Source organism: Phyllobates terribilis, unplaced genomic scaffold (assembly GCF_046119375.1).
Source record: "Phyllobates terribilis strain yellow unplaced genomic scaffold, ASM4611937v1 Scaffold_2__4_contigs__length_985480577, whole genome shotgun sequence".
NCBI lineage: Eukaryota > Metazoa > Chordata > Amphibia > Anura > Dendrobatidae > Phyllobates > Phyllobates terribilis.
Window position 1 is genome coordinate 848892737 of NW_027362762.1, and position 22739 is coordinate 848915475.

At 41.9% G+C, this 22739-nt stretch overlaps 1 protein-coding gene across 1 annotated transcript; it reads right to left on the minus strand.

Moving 5' to 3' along the window:
* Nucleotides 1-324: 324 nt before the first annotated feature.
* PROCA1 (protein interacting with cyclin A1) lies at nucleotides 325-21551 on the minus strand. Its single transcript, XM_073667878.1, has 4 exons — nucleotides 20907-21551; nucleotides 13876-14008; nucleotides 3207-3341; nucleotides 325-2328 (listed from the first exon to the last, which is right to left on the minus strand). The coding sequence occupies exons 1-4, from the start codon at nucleotides 21334-21336 to the stop codon at nucleotides 1638-1640; spliced, it is 1389 nt and encodes a 462-aa protein (XP_073523979.1). The 5' UTR covers nucleotides 21337-21551; the 3' UTR covers nucleotides 325-1637.
* Between the last annotated feature and the right edge of the window lie 1188 nt (nucleotides 21552-22739).

A 22739-nucleotide genomic window follows, 5' to 3' on the forward strand; every position in this document is an offset into this window, starting at 1 on the left:
TGTGTGTGTGCTTGTCTGCATTATACTGTGTGGAGGACCATAGGGAGTGCATTATACTGCGTGGAGGACCATAGGGAGTGCATTATACTGCATGGAGTACCAAGGGGACTGCATTATATTGTGTGGAGGACAAAGGGAGCGCATTATACTGTGTTGAGGACCATGGCGAGCGCATTATACTGTGTGGAGGACCATGGCGAGAGCATTATACTGTGTGGAGGACCATGGCGAGAGCATTATACTGTGTGGAGGACCATGGCGAGCGCATTATACTGTGTGGAGGACCATGGCGAGTGCATTATACTGTGTGGAGGACCATGGCAGGTGCATTATACTGTGTGGAGGACCATGGCGAGTGCATTATACTGTGTGGAGGACCATGGCGAGTGTCTTATGTTGTGTGGAGGACCATGGAGAGTCTCTTATACTGTGTGGAGGACCATGGCGAATGTCTTATACTGTATGGAGGACCATGGCGAGTGTCTTATACTGTGTGGAGGACCATGGCGGGGGTATCATACTGTGTTTGGGGGGCACTTTTGTTGGCATCACACTTTATGGGGCAATGAAAAAGGAATCTAGGACTTCAGCAGGAGGAAAATTACTATGTAAAGGCTGGAAAGTTGTGAGATATGCTCTTCTATGACCCCGACAATTATTTACATTTTTATTTGAGGGTAGGGGCCTAATTAGAACTTCTGCTACTGGGCCCCATGATTCCTATGTATGCCCCTGCACTTTACAGCTGCATTTGGAGAGCAGTATGTGAAATCTCTGCTTGTGGACCAACTGTTTCTTCAGAGTCTTCTCTGGCAGCTTGCACTTTCACCCTTCCCTTTCAGACACTGCCAATCACAGCTCGGCAGCTACTCTGGTAGTCTAGCAATCTTGAGTTGTGATTGGCAGCGTTTGTAAGGAAGGGGTGAAAGCTCACACCCCCAAATAAAACCCTGAAGAAATGCCCAGGTGGGCTGCAAGCAGACATTTCACATACTGCACTTCAAGAGCAATAAATGTGAATATATCTGCAATGGTTTGATGCAGCACAAAATGGAAGAGAGCATCAGAATCAGGGGAGCTCAAGAATTTTTATATCTTGATTGATATGGCCCATGAATGCACATACTTTTCTTCATTACAGGGTATGAGTGTTTTTCTGATAGGTGTCCCAAAAGCTGAACCTCCACCTGTCAGCCATTTATGCATACACTATTGATATGCCATAAATGAACCATAAATTTGTTTTTTGCACAGTCTCATGGCTGTTTGGAGCAGAAAAGATTGTGCACTCCTGATCTTGAGTGTTGTGTTATGTCCATTGGTAGTGTAGTATAGTTCAATGTATAGTTATTTTCTATTTTAATGCATTCCTATTCACATTTTCCGTCCAATAACACCATCATAATATTATAGTCATTGCGATATCCAGGAATGACACGCTGCAGCCCCAGCTCATTGACAAAATCTTAATTTATATGTTACTATATGCAAGCAGCAGATTTGTATTATTTGCTCTCATGTGACGCATGGAAGTATTTGAGACTTGTTTAGCAGCAGAAGGTTAATGTCATTATTTTGCACATTTAATTTTTAATGTTTAGAAACAAAGTAGAGTAATACATTGCAGATCATTGTCACTATATGCCTGTTGGAACGCATGGCGCTTTCTTGGGTTTCTTCCTTCTTTCTTTTCTGCCCTTTCCATCCTTCCTGTTTTTTCTTTTAGGTTTTTTAATGCAGGGTTTCAATTCTTGTGGAAATGATGTTGTCACACCTTTGAACGCTTCATGCTTGATGAAAGGGACAATAGTAGTAGTTATAGAGTCTACGTTTCTTATAGGTTCATCATTAAGTATATCATTGAATGGATCCTGTTCATGTCCTATGTCCAGCATGGAGTCCAGTGGTGTGTTTGTCACAGACGCCCTCTCATTTTTGACAATCTCCTCACCCCAGATGTCTTTGGAAGGGGATTTTACGTTTTCTTTATTGAGCAAATTCTTCCTTTTACCTTTAAGACCTTTTCCCTTTTTGTTCTTTCTCTCTTTCTGCTTTGTTTTGTCTTTCTTCTTCTTCTTTGTAGTGTTCTTTGTTGTGGTCTGATCAGGGGAAGTAGTTGGACTCATTGTCACCATGATCTTCAGGAGATCCTCAGTGGCTTGCATAACTTGTCCCAGCGTTGGTTGTCCTGGTGGTAGCTCCAAAGATGGCTGTTGAGTTGAGTCTTTGTCTTTGGGCTTTACAGGCTCATCTATAAGATTTCCTCCATAATCATAGAGTCCAGACTCTCTGAGAACAGCAAGTGTTTCATTTTTGTACTTTTTGCACCTGAAAGAAAATCACTGTAAATATTGTAGCCTAGAACCACTAAATTAACACCTACATGTTTAAAGAAATTATCCGCCCACCACATATTGATCACCTATCTGTAGAATAGGTCATCAATATCAGATTGGTGGGGTTCAGAAACCTAGTACCCCTCACCAAGTGTACACATCTGGTGGCTTCCGGAGCAAGTAACATCTAATTTTTGTGGTGTCAACCCTTTTTCATTAGAAGGATCCCACAATGATAAGCTGATCACATGGTGTTCATCTATATGTAACGTAATGAGACAGCAAGTATTGAAATTCCCTCAAGAATTGCACAGTTATCATTAAAAAGATGGGCTGTCCTAGCAATTTTTTTTTTGTTTGCACCAAGTTTATTATTCTACTTGTGCCTTTTTTGAAGTCTATTTTGTATGTGCTCGCATGTTTTTCCCCTCTTTGTGGCAGAGTTTAGAGAGTCCAGATGTTTTCGTCTGATTCATCAATTGCGACTTTTAAAAGAGTTGCAAAATTCGGTGCAATTTCATTCCAACCTCCAACCCCCGGTATATTTTCTAGTACGCCAGCATTTTGGCACAATTTTTGTGACTATTGGTGCCAAATTGTGTCATTTGACTCCAAAAGTTGCAATAGCTGGTCAAGAAAGAGGAAAAAAAATGTTGGACTTTTCGACAAATTAATGAATAGCATGTGCCATTTTGATGAATTTGGTGCCAAAACTGACAACTAATACCACAAGACAAAAAAGGAAAGTGACTTAAAAAAAGAGAAATGATGAATCAGGGCCTAAATTGATTCACATTGACCAGTTTGGATATTAGTATTTTCTTAAAATACTTCTATGACGGCATAAAATAGAGACAGCCGGTTACTTACCAACCATACCAGTGTCGCTCCACACATTGCTCCTTATATGTGAATTCAAAGCACTGCACCTGGATGACATTAAAGAAAGCCTGTCCCACAACCCTGGAAGCTGTATCATTCACCTTTCGAAGACAGTCTTTAAAGCTAAAAAAATAAAAATAATAGAATATGTCAGTAAGTAACAATGGTCTTGAAAGAGGGTATGCCATAAACATCAACAGGATAGATGATCCATGTATGATTGCTGGGGTTCCCAAATTTCCCTGCGTGGATTTAACGGTAGTGTGAAAGTGCGGTATGCGTATTGTTAGAAAACTACATCCCTCATAACAATATGCAGATCTTATGACAACCCCCCATCATCCTTAAAGAGTTCACAATACAAACTACATAGATTTTTAAACAGAACTCTGAGGCTTGATAAGAATGATGCACAGTACTTACTTTGAGAATTAATGTCAGAATAACTAAATAATCTTTTATGAAATTTTAATAGAAATCTCCACTTTCCTAGCCTGATTGCCAGCTTCTTAGTGACCCTCCTGCTGCTGAGGTCTCACACTGCTCAGTACAAACTGCAGCTGTCAGTCAGGCTGGGTGGGTGGAGACCGAATACACTTGGATTAATAAACTATTTCATTCTTGGGTTGGACTCAAAAATACTCATCTTAATAACAGGATAATAAAACCTTTCTGAAATAGATTTTATTGTAAATACACCAGCATCATCAGGTCTAGGAGATCCCTTTAATAATGCATACAGTTGAAATCTGGTTACAGATCCATTTTGAGAACCCACTGGATAGATTCTCCCCATCTTCATCTCATAATGATTATGGAATATATTGTGGGAGCAGAACATAATCCATTTCCTTAATTTTCTTAAATTTGGCTTCCATGGATGCAATTAAGGTGATCTTCACATGTTACAACATAATTGAATATTTCCTAATATAATTTTGTTTTTCTTTCTTCCCCTTTACAAAAATGGTTCGAGCACGAAAAATTAGAAAGAAAAATAAAACATTATGATCTGTTCATCAACCAATTGAGAGTTGGACTGTAGTAAGGCGATGCATAGAAAAGTCAGGCCAGTTCCCAGCTGTATTCATTGAAGGCAAAGATGAAGATAAAAGCATTGTAATCATAGACTAAGAATGTGTAAAGGGTGAGAAACGCGTGGAACACTGTGCTACCGTTTTATTCTGAGTGCTTCTTAAGAGGAAGTGATACATCTTAAGCTTTACATAGGTGCTGGATTACAACGTTTTGACCTTCATCTTTACCTTCATCAGAAGTGGTTCAATGTTTTCTTTCGCACAAATCCCACATTTGCCCTCTTGTTTTTCCTATCATATTTTGTTTCTTTTTTTCATGTTCATTTTTGAAGGTTTTTATTTTCTTTTTCATCAACTTTTTTATTTTCTTTACGTAAACTTGGGCTACATAATTGGAAGGAAGAGGAGATCTTTTTTATTAGATATTCAGTAAATAATTTGAATAGGCACAAAAGCAATCCCCCTATAACCCTATAAATAACAAGTGGGAACTTTTAACAGTAATCTAAATAAACAGTACCCCTGAACATGAGACAGACTTGGTAACATGTCAGGGGGACACTCAATAGAGGAGTTTTGCCTAACCCCAAACTGTGCATTAGCATATATATAAAGACAACGCGGCAAGATCCAGATCGTACTGTACTGACAGTAAATTGAGGGGGGTGCACATGCTCGACCACGGCTTTCATCAAGCGGGATATAATACCCCCTTTCTGATGATCGATTGAGGTTGAAGGGAACAGACTCCACTGATCTAATAATTCTCATCTATATGGTGGATAGGTGAAAAATTATACAAACTGTTATACACACACACATACACAGCGTTCGCATAAATAAGAACATCCCCTTTGAAAACTAAGATTTTAATCAATATCTCACTGAACACAAGAACAATTTCCAACATTTTGACAACATTGAGTTTCACAGAACATTTTTTAACCCAGAACATGAAAAAAAAGGTTAATAATATAACTTTCATTACAAAATCTTCAGTTTTACTCAAATTTGATGATGCAAAAATGAGTAAACCTCATCACCCTGTTCTTCAAAACTGCAATAACAGCTTTAGATGTGTGTTTTGGATGATTATCATGTTGAAAATGTGCACGTCTACCAAGGGCATGGAGAGACGGTAGTATCTTCTCTATCAATATAGAGCAGTACATCTGTGAAGTCACGATACCATCAATGAAATGTAGCTCCCCGACACCAACGGCATTCATGCAGCCCCATGTAAGGACACTGCCACCACCATGTTTCTCTGTAGGCACCGTGCATTTAAAAAAATGAATTTATAAAAATACATGATGCCTGCAGTAAAACAGGGTTGTGGCAGTGTCCTTATGTGGGGCTGCATGACAGAGAGGTCAGAGGACACTGGTCCTTTTCATTTTAATCAGAACTTGAAAACTATATTTTTTTTGCCCATAGCAACCAAACAGAGCTCAGTTTTCATTTTTTCAGAACAATTTAATAAATTAAAGAGGAGCTGTGATTGGTTGCTATGGACAACAAGGACAGTTTTATAAATGACGCCCATAGAGTTCGATGATTAAGACAAATCATGTAAAAAGAATCTAGAAGTTTAGATACCTTTCTTCATTGGAATTGCAGCCTTAAAGGGAATCTGTCACCTGATGTCGTAATTCGAACTGAATATATTATCAAATAGATCTTTTTAGACCTGATGAGGCTGGTATACTCACTCAGAAAATGCAAGTAGTCAAAATGGCTGTGTAATCCTTTTTGAAGGTTTTCCTGTCCAATGTTAAAGTCCAGCTTTAGTTGGACTCATAATATTCTCATCTTAATATCAGGGTTATTCAGCCATTCTGAAGTAAATTTTTCAAAGTACACCAGCCTCATCAAGCCTAAGAGATCTATCTATTTAATAATGTATACCATTTGTATTGTGAAATCTGGTGACAGAGCCACTGTAAAGCACACCCGCCATGTTGAAAATCTGAGGGCAGCGTGTTACAGAGCAGGAAACCCTGAGCAGAATGATATACAGTGGGTACGGAAAGTATTCAGACCCCTTTAAATTTTTCTCTCTTTGTTTCATTGCAGCCATTTGGTAAATTCTAAAGAGTTCATTTTTTTCTCATTAAAGTACACTCTGCACCCCATCTTGACTGAAAAAAAAACAGAAATGTAGAAATTTTTGCAAATGAAACAAAGAGAGAAAAATTTAAAGGGGTCTGAATACTTTCCGTACCCACTTTAGTTTAGGAGTCCAGTGAGAGGCTTGGTCAGTGACTGGTAGGTTACCCAGTACTAGTGTGCATATGTAGGGATGTGGACTGTCTTATCCTGTTCCTGCCCCTGATGACAACAACCACGCTATGTGAATAGTGTCATGCAGTTTTATATATAATAGTGATGTGCATTTTATGTAATGTATTATGGTAATATACAGCATATGAGTCAAATAAAGTATTAATGTATAATGTGAGTAGTGTATAGTGTATTGTGTAAGACAAGTATAGGATTAGCTAAGGATAGCTTAGGATAGCATAGGTACGGTTTATATAGTAAGTGATTTGGCAGCAGGATAGGATATAGGATAAGAACAATAGGTTTAGTCTGTAAGATAGGAAATAGTTAATGATAGAACTAGCCCAGTGGGTGGAAACTAGTGTTTATAAAAGGTGGGCACTTCCTGACAGAGTGTGGTAATAGAACTACAGTGCCAAGGTCAAAGTCAAGTGCTGTGGGCTGCTAGGGGCAGCATGGGCTAATCATTCGAGATAGTGGAAGGCCATATGGAGTTCCCTGATGAAAATTCCTGCAGCGTCTGGAGCCTAGGGCTTGTCTCAGGTACAAAGGAGCGGGCCTGGTCTTTTGACATCTGGAGGTCGGTAGACGTGGAATTACCTGTTGGGCAGGTGGCTAGTCCCGGGTGCTCTTCCGCAGTGGACAAAAAAATCCATGAGGCTAATGGAGTCAGCGGCCTTGGGGGTAGTTCAGGACAAACGGGTGGCAGATCTGAAGGGGTACTGTACTAAGGAAGAAACATGAAATGCTGTGCCCTATCCCACATGTCACCACCTGATGAACTTGAACTGATTAGTAAACGTTTGCCTGTAGTAAAGAACTTGGTGTCCCCTGAATTGTGTGCGGCTCTGGAGGACGGAAGCCTGGAGGCAGCGGAGGCCTGTGGCCTACATGTGAGTGTGATGCACCCCACACCCTACAACACACAGTGACTGGGACACCGTTTATCTGGAAAGTGCCAGAGCGAAACCGGACAGCAGCTCGGTCATGACTACCGCTGTGCAGTACTTTACACATACAGATAGCTTGGCCAAGTCAAGAATGAGCAGAGGTTTGAAGGAATAAAATACAAGTTGTTCTAATTGTTTTTCCATAAAAATTGATATCAATCTTCTCAGCTCATTGTGCTCTAAAATATGGTGTCTGCAGCTTGAATTGTATTTTTAATATGATGGATTCCCTTTTCTAGAATAGAATAAATCTTCCCTAAGAAATACTTTTTATTTCAGTCTCCAGTTTCTGGCCATCAAGGTAACCAACTGGTTTATACATCCAATACAGTTTATACCAGACACAATTCTTCCAGTCAAGGACCTGTCCCATTATCTATTTTCCCATTAATCTCTCTCTACATTTTGTCTTTGTGTATTGTGTCTTGTTTTGGGGTACAGAGATTAAGTATTGCATCCCACTGATAAATAGAAATGAAGGTCACTATGACTGGTGGTTTCCATGAACAGACATGATTGCAACAATATGGAAGAGCAAAATATCATGTCAACCTTACTGTTTTAGGCCTCCTTCACATGTCTGTGTTTGCAATACGTAGGGTGTCCATTTTTTTCACGGATGCCACATGCAGGGCCGGCTCCAGGTTTTTGTGGGCCCTGGGCGAAAGAGTCTCAGTGGGCCCCTTTAACACATGCCACAATTCATGATGTACAGATGCCGCAGAGAAATATATATATATATATATATATATATATATATATATATATATATATATATATATATGTATAGTACAAGGCTAACATTTCACTTCTTACATTACATGAATGATATCTATTGTAAATTCTACAATAGCTCAGAAACTGGCGAATTGCTCCATACAGGATACTGGCCCCCATATAACGCTCCATACAGGATACTGGCCCCCATATAACGCTCCATACAGGATACTGGCCCCCATATAATGCTACATACAGAATCCTGGACCCCATATAACGCTCCATGCAGGCTGTGCCCCCACATAATGCTCCATGCAGGATGTTCCCCCCACATAATGCCTTATGCAGGCTGTTCCCCCCACATAATGCCCCACACAGGCTGTTTCCCCCCACATAATGCCCCACGCAGGCTGTTTCCCCCCACATAATGCCCCATGCAGGATGTCACTCCCCTTATAATGCCCCATGCAGGATGTCACCCCCCTCCCTTATAATGCCCCATGCAGGATGTCACCCCCCCCCTCCCTTATAATGCCCCATGCAGGATGTCACCCCCTCCCTTATAATGCCCCATGCAGGATGTCACACCCCCCCTCCCTTATAATGCCCCATGCAGGATGTCAACCCCCTTATAATGCCCCATGAAGGATGTCACACCCCCGCTCCCTTATAATGCCCCATTCAGGATGTCACCCCCCCTCCCTTATAATGCCCCATTTAGGATGTCACACACACCCCCCTCCCTTATAATGCCCCATGCAAGATGTCACACACACCCCCTCCCTTATAATGCCCCATGCAGGATGTCACCCCCCTTATAATGCCCCATGCAGGATGTCACACCCCCCTCCCTTATAATGCCCCATGCAGGATGTCACCCCCCTCCCTTATAATGCCCCACACAGGCTGTTTCCCCCCACATAATGCCCCACGCAGGCTGTTCCCCCCATATAATGCCCCATGCAGGATGTCACTCCCCTTATAATGCCCCATGCAGGATGTCATCCCCCTTATAATGCCCCATGCATTATATCACCCCCCCTAATAATGCCCCATGCAGGATGTCACCCCCCCTAATAATGCCCCATGCAGGATGTCACACCCCCCTCCCTTATAATGCCCCATGCAGGATGTCACCCCCCTGCCTTATAATGCCCCATGCACAATGTCACACCCCCCTCCCTTATAATGCCCCATGCAGGATGTCACCCCCCCTCCCTTATAATGCCCCATGCATTATGTCACCCCCCCTAATAATGCCCCATGCAGGATGTCACCCCCCTTATAATGCCCCATGCAGGATGTCACACCCCCCTCCCTTATAATGCCCCATGCAGGATGTCACCCCCCCTCCCTTATAATGCCCCATGCAGGATGTCACCCCCCTCCCTTATAATGCCCCATGCAGGATGTCACACCCCCCCCTCCCTTATAATGCCCCATGCAGGATGTCACCCCCTCCCTTATAATGCCCCATGCAGGATGTCACACCCCCCCTCCCTTATAATGCCCCATGCAGGATGTCAACCCCCTTATAACGCCCCATGAAGGATGTCACCCCCCCGCTCCCTTATAATGCCCCACTCAGGATGTCACCCCCCTCCCTTATAATGCCCCATTTAGGATGTCACACACACCCCCCTCCCTTATAATGCCCCATGCAAGATGTCACACACACCCCCTCCCATATAATGCCCCATGCAGGATGTCACCCCCCTTATAATGCCCCATGCAGGATGTCACACCCCCCTCCCTTATAATGCCCCATGCAGGATGTCACCCCCCTCCCTTATAATGCCCCATGCAGGATGTCACCCCCCCCTTATAATGCCCCATGCAGGATGTCACACCCCCCCTCCCTTATAATGCCCCATGCAGGATGTCACCCCCTCCCTTATAATGCCCCATGCAGGATGTCACCCCCCCCTTATAATGCCCCATGCAGGATGTCAACCCCCTTATAATGCCCCATGAAGGATGTCACACCCCCGCTCCCTTATAATGCCCCATTTAGGATGTCACACACACCCCCCTCCCTTATAATGCCCCATGCAAGATGTCACACACACCCACTCCCTTATAATGCCCCATGCAGGATGTCACACACCCCCACCCCACCATATAATGCCCCATGCAGGATGTCACACCCCTCCCCTCGCTTATAATGCCCCATGCAGGATGTCACCCCCCCCCTTATAATGCCCCATGCAAGATGTCACACACACCCACTCCCTTATAATGCCCCATGCAGGATGTCACACACCCCCACCCCACCATATAATGCCCCATGCAGGATGTCACACCCCTCCCCTCGCTTATAATGCCCCATGCAGGATGTCACCCCCCCCCTTATAATGCCCCATGCAGGATGTCACACCCCCCCTCCCTTATAATGCCCCATGCAGGATGTCAACCCCCTTATAACGCCCCATGAAGGATGTCACCCCCCCGCTCCCTTATAATGCCCCACTCAGGATGTCACCCCCCTCCCTTATAATGCCCCATTTAGGATGTCACACACACCCCCCTCCCTTATAATGCCCCATGCAAGATGTCACACACACCCACTCCCTTATAATGCCCCATGCAGGATGTCACACACCCCCACCCCACCATATAATGCCCCATGCAGGATGTCACACCCCTCTCCTCGCTTATAATGCCCCATGCAGGATGTCACCCCCCCCACCCCACCATATAATGCCCCATGCCTCCATACAATAAAAAAAAAAATACTCGCCTCACTTTTCACCTGCTGCCGCTGCTGAAACATCACTGTGCAGCAGCCGCAGAAGAGACAGGACCTGCTGCGGAGGCACAGGGAGAGGTAAGTATTGCGCCGGCCACCGGGGCCTTGAGCAAGCGGGTGGGAGGGAGCTGAAACAGCTCTCCTCCGCTCACGGGTCCCATAGCACGGCGGGGTGCCCGACGGTGAGTGGGCCCCCCCGCCTGCACCGGGTGCTGACGCCGGCCCTGGTCACATGTACCCATTATAGCCTATTCTGCTGTGCACATGTCCGTGTTTTAACACTGGGACCATGTATCCATGTAAACCACATTGAGACATGTCCGTTTTTTACTAGCGAGGTTTTCCAGATCAAGCAGAGATTAACATGCCAATCCACCTATGTAGTGTACTTGCTGGAGTGCCCTTGTGGCTTGCAATACATCGGCCGGACAATTCAGACCGCCCATGCCCGATTAAATAAACATAGATCTAATATAAGGGCAGGATATCAATTACATAGTGTCTCCAGACACTATGCAAACCATCACCACAAAGACCCGAGTAAGATGAAAATAACCATTATTGACCACATTGTGGATAATGGACCAGAACGATTGAGTACACTTATAAAGAAAGAAAGTTTTTGGATATACAAAATGGGCACTTTGTACCCTGAGGGTTTGAACCTTACGATTGAAAACACATCAAACCATTAAATCTGAGAAGGTTTAATGTTGTCCCTCTCATATCTTTCTCGGGTTGTCATCAGCCGTTTAATGATGGCTTGCGGGGCTACCTGCACAGGATTAAAGGTATGGTATGACGTAGCATAGCAGGAGATTTGCTTGCCCTTTCGGGCTGGTATTTAGTTCTTTTTTCATGTTGTCGTCAGTTACTTAGTTTACTGGAAGCATAGGTTCCGATCATGATAATGGATAGCATTGGGTTTTATGAGTTTTATTATAGCAGTGGGCAATTGTACAAGGTTATTTTCGGCTATTTTATATGAAAGTGTACTGTCTCTTTAAGAAACTTAACTTTAGAATTGGGGGTTGACAATCGTAGTATAGCATTGTCAGGACACTCTGGTAAGGTTCCCAGGGTGTTTTTAAACATTTTATGGGGTTTATAATCGCAGTGGGCAAGGGTACAAGGTTATTTTCGGCCATTTTATATGAAAGTGTACTGTCTCTTTAAGAAATCCAACTTTTGAATTGGGGGCTGGAAACTGCAGTATAGCATTGTCAGGACACTCTGGTAAGGTTCCCAGGGTGTTTTTAAATATTTATGGGGTTTATAATCGTAGTGGGTAATTGTACAGGGTTATTTTCGGCCATTTTATATGAAAGTGCACTGTCTCTTTAAGAAATTCAACTTTTGAATTGGGGGCTGGAAACTGCAGTATAACACTGTCAAGACACCCCAAGAAGGTCCCCAGGATGATTTTAATAATTTTTAATAGTTGGTAATAAATATATTTAAAAAAAAAAAAAAAAAAAAAAAACTTATTTATTTTTTTACAAATAGGAAGTTTTTACTAAGAATTGTGATTTTAAGAATCCATGTAGGGATTTTTTAGTGCACAATGCTGTTTTCAGGGGAAATAAGAGGTTAATTGGTTAAGAATGTATTATATGGAGTTTTTCAATGAAAGGGTTAATTGATTACAACACGTGGTCTAAATTTTGTATAATACCACCCCTTTATAAAGCTGTCATTGTAACATTCCCCGTTACCCCACCTGATGAAGACGGCTTAGACCGTTGAAACGCGTTGTGGCAGTGGTATTGGAGGAAGAATAAAAGTCGGTTGACATCTACTAAATTGTCCAGTATTCCTTTGGCGCTCCCTGAGACCGCTGCACCATTGTTTACTCGTTTTTTACTAGCAGCACGGATGACAAGGGTCAATACAATACTTGTACTTACTTAATAATGCAAAGTATAGAAGAAGCTTTGTAATTTCATTGTTTCTTTATCCATACTGGAAAAACATGGATGGCACACTGGTGACACACTGATCCAAAACACTGATGACACCGGTACTGTTTTTTCCGGTACTGGTTTTATATAGACGTGTGAAGGGGGCAAGTGTTTTGGATCAGTGTGCCATTTTTACCATAAGTATTTGGTCCGAGTGTCTGTCTTTACCATCAGTGTGTCATCAGTGTTTTTCACTGATGACTAAAGAAATATATTACACGGATGCCATCCATGTGCTGTATGTGTTATTCACAGGCCCATAGACTTGTATTGGCCCTTTTCTTGTGTGCAGCCAGAAAAAATAAACATGTCGCCATGTGTTTTGCACCATAGATTATGGGTATAATATTACTAAATATTCTATACTCAAAAGCTCCGATTCATCGAAACTGGCATTTTGCACAACAGTCTTGATGAACTGTGCGCTTAAGTAAGGTAAACAAAATTCATTAACATTCATCTTAATGAATTTGCCGCATCATTCAACTGTCGCCATCGCCAGAAATTATAGCTCATATTTGTCATAATTTACACCACAAATTTTGGCATAAATTGTGATGAATTTGTCTCCCAACTCCCTGTCCAGCCCAGGCCCCTCCTTCTATTCAATAAGTTAGCGCAGCTGGCTGAGACTGGCGCAAAAAATTGCAAAAGTGTCACAATTTTTGCAGAACTTTGCATTGCGCAAATAAGTTCTGATATTTCAAGCAATTTTACCCCAAAAAACTAGTGAAGACTGCTTAATGAATTGGGGCCAAAGCAATTTCAGAAACCCCAAATCCACTAATTGTATCCTATAGAACCTTCAGTTCTTGTATGGTACAAATATCCCCCAGACACATCAGAAAATTGTTGTTGCCAATTCTGCTATCCCGATAGTTTGGCCCTTTACCACATATACTGTACATTCAATGCATGAAATGTAAAAAAAGAAAGGTGAAGATACAGAAGGAAACTTACTTGTTGTCACACTGGCAATGACTGATGGTATGCCAGAGGAAGTTCCTGTAACCATAGCTGTAAGTAAAGGGATGGATGACATGTTCACAGTGATCGTGAGTCCTACAACATGAGTCTGTCTCCTTATGCTCACCTATGTGATGACACAGATATAGAAGAAATGAAAAGATTAGCCCACATCACTGGATAATATGAAAATATGAAACATTATTGCTACTCACCTGTCCTGGCACCAGTGCCTATTTCAGCAGGATGTGCATCCAAGGACGCACATTCAGCTGAAGTGTATGGCGCAGAGACTCGCTGGCTACCCACTTTGCAATACATGCTGCCGGCCAATTAGAGGCTAGCAGCTGACATCGGCGTGCCAGTCACAGGCAGCACATGGCAGTAAAGTCAAGCACCATCCATGGCTGGCACATCGAAGTCAGCTGCTACAATAGAGTACACTGCATGTTGTGGCAGTGGAGGAAGTTAAGAAAAATTGTTGCTGTTTTTTTTCAATGTGTTGGCAGAATGGACATTATATCAGGAAGGGGCCCAGGATGGGGGATATTATAGAAGGAAGCGGCTCAGGATGGAGGACATTATACCAGGAAGGAGTTCAGGATGAGGGTCATTATACCAGGATTGGGGTCATTATATCAGGATGGGGGACATTATACCAGGAAGGGGCTCAGGATGGCATTATACCAGGAAGAGGCTCAGGATGGGTGAAATTATGCTAGTAATTGGCCAGGATGTGGAACATCATACCAGGAAGGGGCCCACGATGGGGGATATTATTACAGAAGGATGCCAGGACGGGGGACACTATTACAAGATGGGGACATTATTACATGGAGGGTGAACACGTATGTTTTTGTAGGATCTAGAATGCTACAAGGGCCCATACATCTGACCAACATGGAGGTGGGGGCCCAGGTCCAAATTTTACATTGGGGCCCATCAGACTTTAGTTATGCCTCTGACAGCAAGCATCTCTGATATCCTCACCAAAGGCCTTTTAAGGCCAGCTCAGGCAGTTATGTGTTGCCTGATTATTCAGGAAGTATTGCACATTGCACCAAGTGCTTTAGCAGGAATTAGTATCATCTTCCTTTAGGCTCTGCTCCAGTCACATCTCTAATTATCCTCCCTATAACTCCTACATGCTTTCCAGTATCCAAGTATTATTTACTAGCACTGTCCAGTGAATCTTGTTGATATTGCTATCTCAGCTCTGCTGTGTCAAGGTACTAGTTACAAACTAGTCACTGATAATGAGTTCTGCTGAATCAAGCTGCCAGTTCAAACTCATTTCTGATATTAAGGTACCTGATTGTATCTAGATCTTTGATATTCCTGTGGTTAACTGTATCCTTGCTGCATATTCTTGATTGGATATATTTCACTGCTTTTCCTGTATGTAACTGACCTTTAGTTACACGTAGTGCTACCTGGTTCATTTGCCCATCTGCCATCCTGCATACCCTGCTGTCATTGTCCTCCCTGATCTACATGGTGTCTGGCTGCTCCAGTTCCACTGCATCATCACCTCTGGTTCTTGCTTCTCACCCTGACCTATGGCATTGGGAATCCAACTCATCAGGTGAGTCTCTAACAACTATGGAAATGTAAATTTTCACCTCAAGTAGCCAGCTTGAAGCAGTAATGAATGAAGAAGTCACCCAGTATTTTATCAGTAGCAACTAACAATAAGGTATAAAAATAATCTCAACTGCATTGTGAAATCTGCATAACTATATGTAGTGAGCCCCCTAACTGATGTCAGGGCCATACACACATCTCATACAACATGGGACGGAGATTGAATATTCTCCCATTTTGCTGGCTGACACTTATTTCAACACTAAGGGAAGAATTTGCCAAGACTGTTTCATATTAACAGGAAGCCTGCTAGAGTAACGTGCCAAATTTTTTAAGAGGCATGGACCGCCTAATAAATTGGGTATATCTTTGGGCTGCGTGTACACAAACTGAATTCTATAGCTAGCTATGGTTTGTTGTAGATTTCAACCAAAATTTACAACAATTTCTGATAAACATAACAGAGAATCAGTCAGGACACAGTTGACCATGGGTTTCTTACAAAACATCAGTCACTTTCAAGAAAGAAATCCGGGGTGGCAGAAAGTTGAAAAAAGGTGCACATTTTTGTACAAATTTAGTGTTTTTTAAATCTTTTAATTGCACCAAAAAATATCCACTTTTACGATTTTTACATTAGTCCTGGCCAGCTCCGTCAACTTTTAGAAAAGTGGTTGGAATGGCACTGGTAGGTGGCATCGCCAAGTGAGGTCAGAAAATTTATCAAAATTGACCATATGTTGCAAAAGTGGTATAAATTGTACAGTCATTTACATCAGATCCTAACATGAGTAAATTTCTAACATTGGCGATCAACAGCTAAAACATGTGCCAAATTCATTAGCAGGCATCTTAATGAATTTGGCACATTGTTACTGCATGCCAGTCTTGATGGCTCTGGGCCAAAGTGTTTCATGTTCTTTTCTGTTTTGAAATGCTGACTGAATAGGAACTGACAAAATCCTTATGTATACAGTTACACACATTTTTATTCTGTAAGAAACTGCGGACAAAGTCAAATAACTTTCAAAATGTCATACTGCAATCTGCAAACTCCACCTATTTCTCTTTCTTGCCTAAAATGAAAAAATAAAAATAAAAAATTACCAGTGAGTCCTTACCTTGCTCTACTGAGTGGTTCAATGTCAATAGGAGAGTGCCGCAACATTAGAACTACTGATAGGTAAAGAGTGAAAGAATCACAATGTATATCTCACCCCCTGTCAGGTGCCCTTTACCTAAGAAAATTGCTGTAACTTCTAAAAGAAAGTTGGACTGTACATACCTTGTAATGTGGTATGTACGGTACAGACCAAAAGTTTGGACACACCTTCTTATTTAAAAATTTTTCTGTATTTTCCTGACTATGAAAATTGTACATTCACACTGAAGGCATCAAAACTATGAATTAACACATGTGGAATTATATACTTAACAAAAAAGTATGAAACAACTGAAAATATGTCTTATATTCTAGGTTCTTCAAAGTAGCCACCTTTTGCTTTGATGACTGCTTTGCACACTCTTGGCGAGCTTCAAGAGGTAGTCACCGGAAATGGCTTTCACTTCACAGGTGTGCCCTGTCAGGTTTAATAAGTGGGATTTCTTGCCTTATAAATGGGGTTGGGACCATCAGTTGTGTTGTGCAGAAGTCTGGTGGATACACAGCTGATAGTCCTACTGAATAGACTGTTAGAATTTGTATTATGGCAAGAAAAAAGCAGCTAAGTAAAGAAGAACGAGTGGCCATCATCACTTTAAGAAATGAAGGTCAGTCAGTCCGAAAAATTGGGAAACCTTTGAAAGTGTCCCCAAGTGCAGTTGCAAAAACCATCAAGCGCTACAAAGAAACTGGCTCACATGAGGACCGCCCCAGGAAAGGAAGACCAAGAGTCACCTCTGCTTCTGAGGATAAGTTTATCCGAGTCACCAGCCTCAGAAATCTCAGGTTAACAGCAGCTCAGATTAGAGATCAGGTCAATGCCACACAGAGTTCTAGCAGCAGACACATCTCTTCAACAACTGTTAAGAGGAGACTTTGTGCAGCAGGCCTTCATGGTAAAATAGCTGCTAGGAAACCTCTGCTAAGGACAGGCAACAAGCAGATGAGACTTGTTTGGGCTAAAGAACACAAGGAATGGACATTAGACCAGTGGAAATCTGTGCTTTGGTCTGATGAGTCCAAATTTGAGATCTTTGGTTCCAACCACCGTGTTTTTGTGCGACGTAGAAAAGGTGAAAGGATGGACGGTACATGCCTGGTTCCCACCGTGAAGCATGGAGGAGGAGGTGTGATGGTGTGGGGGTGCTTTGCTAGTGACACTGTTGGGGATTTATTCAAAATTGAAGGCATACTGAACCAGCATGGCTACCACAGCATCTTGCAGCGGCATGCTATTCCATCTGGTTTACATTTAGTTGGACCATCATTTATTTTTCAACAGGACAATGACCCCAAACACACCGCCAGGCTGTGTAAGGGCTATTTGACCAAGAAGGAGAATGATGGGGTGCTACGCCAGATGACCTGACCTCCACAGTCACCAGACCTGAACCCAATCGAGATGGTTTGGGGTGAGCTGGACCGCAGAGTGGAGGCAAAAGGGCCAACAAGTGCTAAGCATCTCTGGGAACTCCTTCAAGATTGTTGGAAGACCATTTCCGGTGACTACCTCTTGAAGCTCATCAAGAGAATGTCAAGAGTGTGCAAAGCAGTCATCAAAGCAAAAGGTGACTACTTTGAAGAACCTAGAATATAAGACATATTTTCAGTTGTTTCACACTTTTTTGTTAAGTATATAATTCCATATGTGTTAATTCATAGTTTTGATGCCTTCAGTGTGAATGACCAATTTTCATAGTCATGAAAATACAGAAAAATCTTTAAATGAGAAGGTGTGTCCAAACTTTTGGTCTTTACTGTACATACCTTGGTTTCATGAGAAACTGATGTTTTAAAGCAGGTGTTGAAAATGTCCACTGTTCGCATCCATGCACGCGCAGTTCCATATTGTTGAATGTATCCCGCAGGACGTCTGGGGTCATAGCCTGCATTTCTCGCTGTATGTTCTCTCAGAGTGCCTGTAATGTTCGCGGCTTGTTACTGTACATCCATCCATTCAAATGGCCCCAAAAGGAAAAAATCCGCCTGACATTTTTGGACGTCTTCCATCACACCTTTACAGTAATGTTCCCGTACATTCCAGCTTAATCACCAATGACAGAACACACAGTTTGAATGGCTGATTTTGACCTCCAAAGTTCTTTAGAAACTCACTTTGGCACCTCTTTAAGGAATCATTTTCACATAAATTTTCACAATGCAAACTCACTCCTCCAAACTGTATCTGTACAATGTTAACAAATGAAGAAGGAATTCGGCAGGAGTAAAATGTAAGCACCACACATGAAGTACCGATGCGCTGAAAGGCGTGCAGCAAGTCTACCTTGTAGTGGAAGCGACTGGCGGGCCGACAAGTCGGCGACACCCCCGGGTGAGGATGCTTCTCGTTGCTGAGGGTCATTTCACTTTCACTTCTCATGAACCAAAAGTATGTACAGTCCAGATTTCAGTACAGTCAACCGTCTCTATTTGAAGTTACAGAAATTTTTCCAGGTAAAGTAGAGAGTGAATCACCTTAGGCACCAAGTAAAAAGTTAGTTTTTGAAGTTGATGTTTCGAAGCAGAAAAAATGTGCAAGTGTAAGGATCTAAGAATTTTGGCAAAGGACAAATTTTAATGACTAGACTACCGGGTCTTGGAATCTTCAAAATGGCCGGTCATGTGTGGTATTTCAAAAATGCATTGGTTAATACCTACCAAAAGTGGCTTTAGGAAGGACAAGCAGTGAAACTAGGGCATGGATGCCCAAGACTCATTCATGTGTGCGGGAAGGAAATACTAGTGTGACTATGTTCACCCCTTATCCTCCAATGTATAATATGCCTTACCACGCTGCAAAACTGTATCAAGAATTGTTTGCGGAACATGACAAAGAGTTCAAAGTGACGATCAAAAGCAGTCATCTGTGGGATGTGCTGATAAATGAAACCTGATCCATGGAGTATTTGAGTCAGATACTTCAGGACACCTTCAGAAGTCTAGTCCATCACTCAATGGGTCAAAGCTGAGTTGTCAGCAGAAGGAGCTCACAAGATAAATCTGGTGGTTTAAGATTATAGCTAATGAGCGAATATATACAGAATATTAAATGTATCAGTGTCTTATGGATCTTACCAGTATATATTTCAATGTTTAATGTAAATAATTGATATTACCAAATATTAATGGAACTTGCCATATATATACATATGGGAATGAACCTCAATGGGACTGTGGGAATCCTGTCCAAAAATTACTCATAAAGAGAGTCAGTCAATATTTCTGTACAAATATACTTTTGAGGAACATCTTGGGAAAAGTTGTCCGGCACAATGAGGCAGCAGCTGTCACCAGAATGATTCTATAGAGTCAATTATCACAATGTCAGATATGAAGCTCCTTTTCTTTCTCCTATTTTCTCAAGTTTCCTCTTTATTAAGTGTTTTGGCTACTGCCATAAATAATATTTGCCCATTCATTCCGTTTAAACAAGATTACCCACACCACCCACAATAACCCACTATTATCTGTTGTGTGGGACAAATATTCCTTTCTCTGGGAAGTTCATAAGAAACTAGTGGGAACATTTATCTACATATTTCAAATGTTTGTGTCTGTAATTCAGGACAGATTAACAGAAAGTGAACTGATGTGAATGCCTTCTAAGGAAAGCAAGTGTTCACATAAATATGAATTAATTCATTTTCTGCTTTTCATATGAAGTTACTACACACAATGTAATATTGGAGATTAAATTGCCAGATATTGTATCTTTATATTGAGTATAACAGGCAGGGGGTGTACGTACTAATCTACTGTAGTGCACATATTACTGGATATTATACTAAAGATCATGTCCTACAGGAATACACACTCAGCAATGCATTTATGTGTATACTGTGAAACATTGTATCTGAACCAAGCAGCAGATTTAGGTGACATAGTATAAGTAGCTGCAGGAGAACTAAGTGTTAAATATCTGAGCTGATTTATATGAAAGGGCTTTTTCACTGTTCATTTTAATGGGATTACAGACCTACTTTGCACTAAACAATATTTCCCCTTAAGTTTGCAACTGTATCTTACATATTTGGTTAAGTTCTTGATGCAAACATGTTACATAGAGAAATGTTTCTCTTACATGTGTCTAGCTCTATGGACCTCAGTTATTATTCATGATGAAGAGATATTACCTACCATTAATTACATTGTAGTAGGTTATGGCAGAACATTGTGCAGAGCAGCTATGACTTCTTAGGTTTCAGCAATCCTATCTGAACACACCTGTCACTTTCTCAGGTCATTGTACAATAGATAGCAATAAGCCCAATCTTCTTACCTAGATCACTCTCTTTTTTAGCATTGTTTCCAGCTCCACACCAAAGTGTTCCAGGGTAGGTGAAGCCCCTCTTGACTCTGACATGTTCTCCTGTGAATTCTCTCTTTCCAGAGCTGTGTGCCCTCAAGAAGATCAGACATGCCATCCTGGATTCTGTAAAACCTCCCAAGCCAAAGTCCCACACACCATCTTGATTCTTCCTCTGGCATTTGAAGAGGAAGTCTCTGACAGTCTCAGCATCTTCATCCAGAGAACATGACACCAGCTGCCTGCTCTCGTCCCAAACAGATGTCACCAGCTCTTCACCATCAGTCACCTGGTGCAGAGAATGGTGGCCCTGAAAGGACAGCTGGGCACAGCCCTGCACACCCACATCACTAAGAGCCCCCAACACCCAATACACAAAGGCGCTTATTAAGAGTGCCAGCATCTCCCCCCCAAGGTCTCCAGTAAGTTCAGCACCACAATCAGGAGACAGCACCAGTTCAGAGCAAAGTGCCTTTATAAGGGGACTTTGCAAGGTGGTCTGAGCGCAGACATTGAGGAGGAGGGACTTGCAGATCAGTAATGTCTCTCTGTCCCTACATAAATCATTAGGATCTACCTCTTATAATTCTGCAATTCTAGCAGTTGCCTTGTGTTACTACTATGGGTCTGATCTAAAATCCTGGCAGATCAGATGACCAGCCCTCCCACATATATCTAATTCTCTATACATGGGGCTACAGCTCTTTTCATCTATTGAGTCAGGAACCTGTTGCTTTGTTAAAGCTGAAAGCTGTCTGTTCAATGAAAAGCTAAAAGACCATTGCTGGAGGAGCTACATTATCCTGTGTGGCTTTTATATCTAAATTAAGGTAAATGTAGACACGGAAATAATAAATTCAAATTCAGCTCAATTCTTGTAACTATTCCTTACATTCATTGCAGAACATATTTCTTAAGTTAAATGGCACTCATAGGTATTCCAATATATCTAAACTACAAAGAATTATAAGAGATAAAAGCCCTGAGCAAATTGTAAAGAAAAATTGTCTAAATTTATAGCAGACGGAAAATAGACACAATTACAGAAAACACCAGATGGACAAAGATACAAGAAGGCAAAGTGGGAGATTGTCAAGACCTCTTCAAATTGCTTCTCCTTCAGGAAGTTCTGCAGAAGCTAAAGTGTGTATTAGATTGCTAGTCACAGGGTGTCCCCAAGTGGCCCCTACAGTGTGTCCTCGGCACTGAAGATAATCTCTAAACTGGCAGCCGCAGAGTATACATTGCTAGCCACAGCCTCCCATTGTGAGCAAAAATGCCCATTGTCAAATGGTTGGAAATAGGATGGTGTCCGGTTGTGTACGACCAATTTCTGAATGACATTACGCTCCCCAACTGTGAACTATCAATTGTATAGAAACCCCAACTGAGTCCAAATTTGCAGCAGACCCAATGACTATAAATTGTACAAATTATATTTGCCCTTCTCACAGGGCATCATCTGATTCATATTCATGCCCGTCTCAGATGTGCGAACCGGGAACAATTAATCTTCTGAACAATCTGAAAGCATAAAGCCATGTTCACACAAGGCTTCTGTGAGGATTGCGAAGATACATGCAACATGTTAGAATAAAGGCTTGCATTCGGTTATCTGGTAAGAGGTAGGAGAAAAAAAAGGGAGTATTACTGAAGTATCAGACAACATAGGCTTTGTTTGTAGTCTGCAACCATGGAGACACATAGATCTGCAAAGGAGCTGCATACTCGAAAGAGTAGTACATTTTTAATCAAGACTTTTTCAATTTTTATTTAAATGTTCAAAGTTGATTTATTTTGGATTTT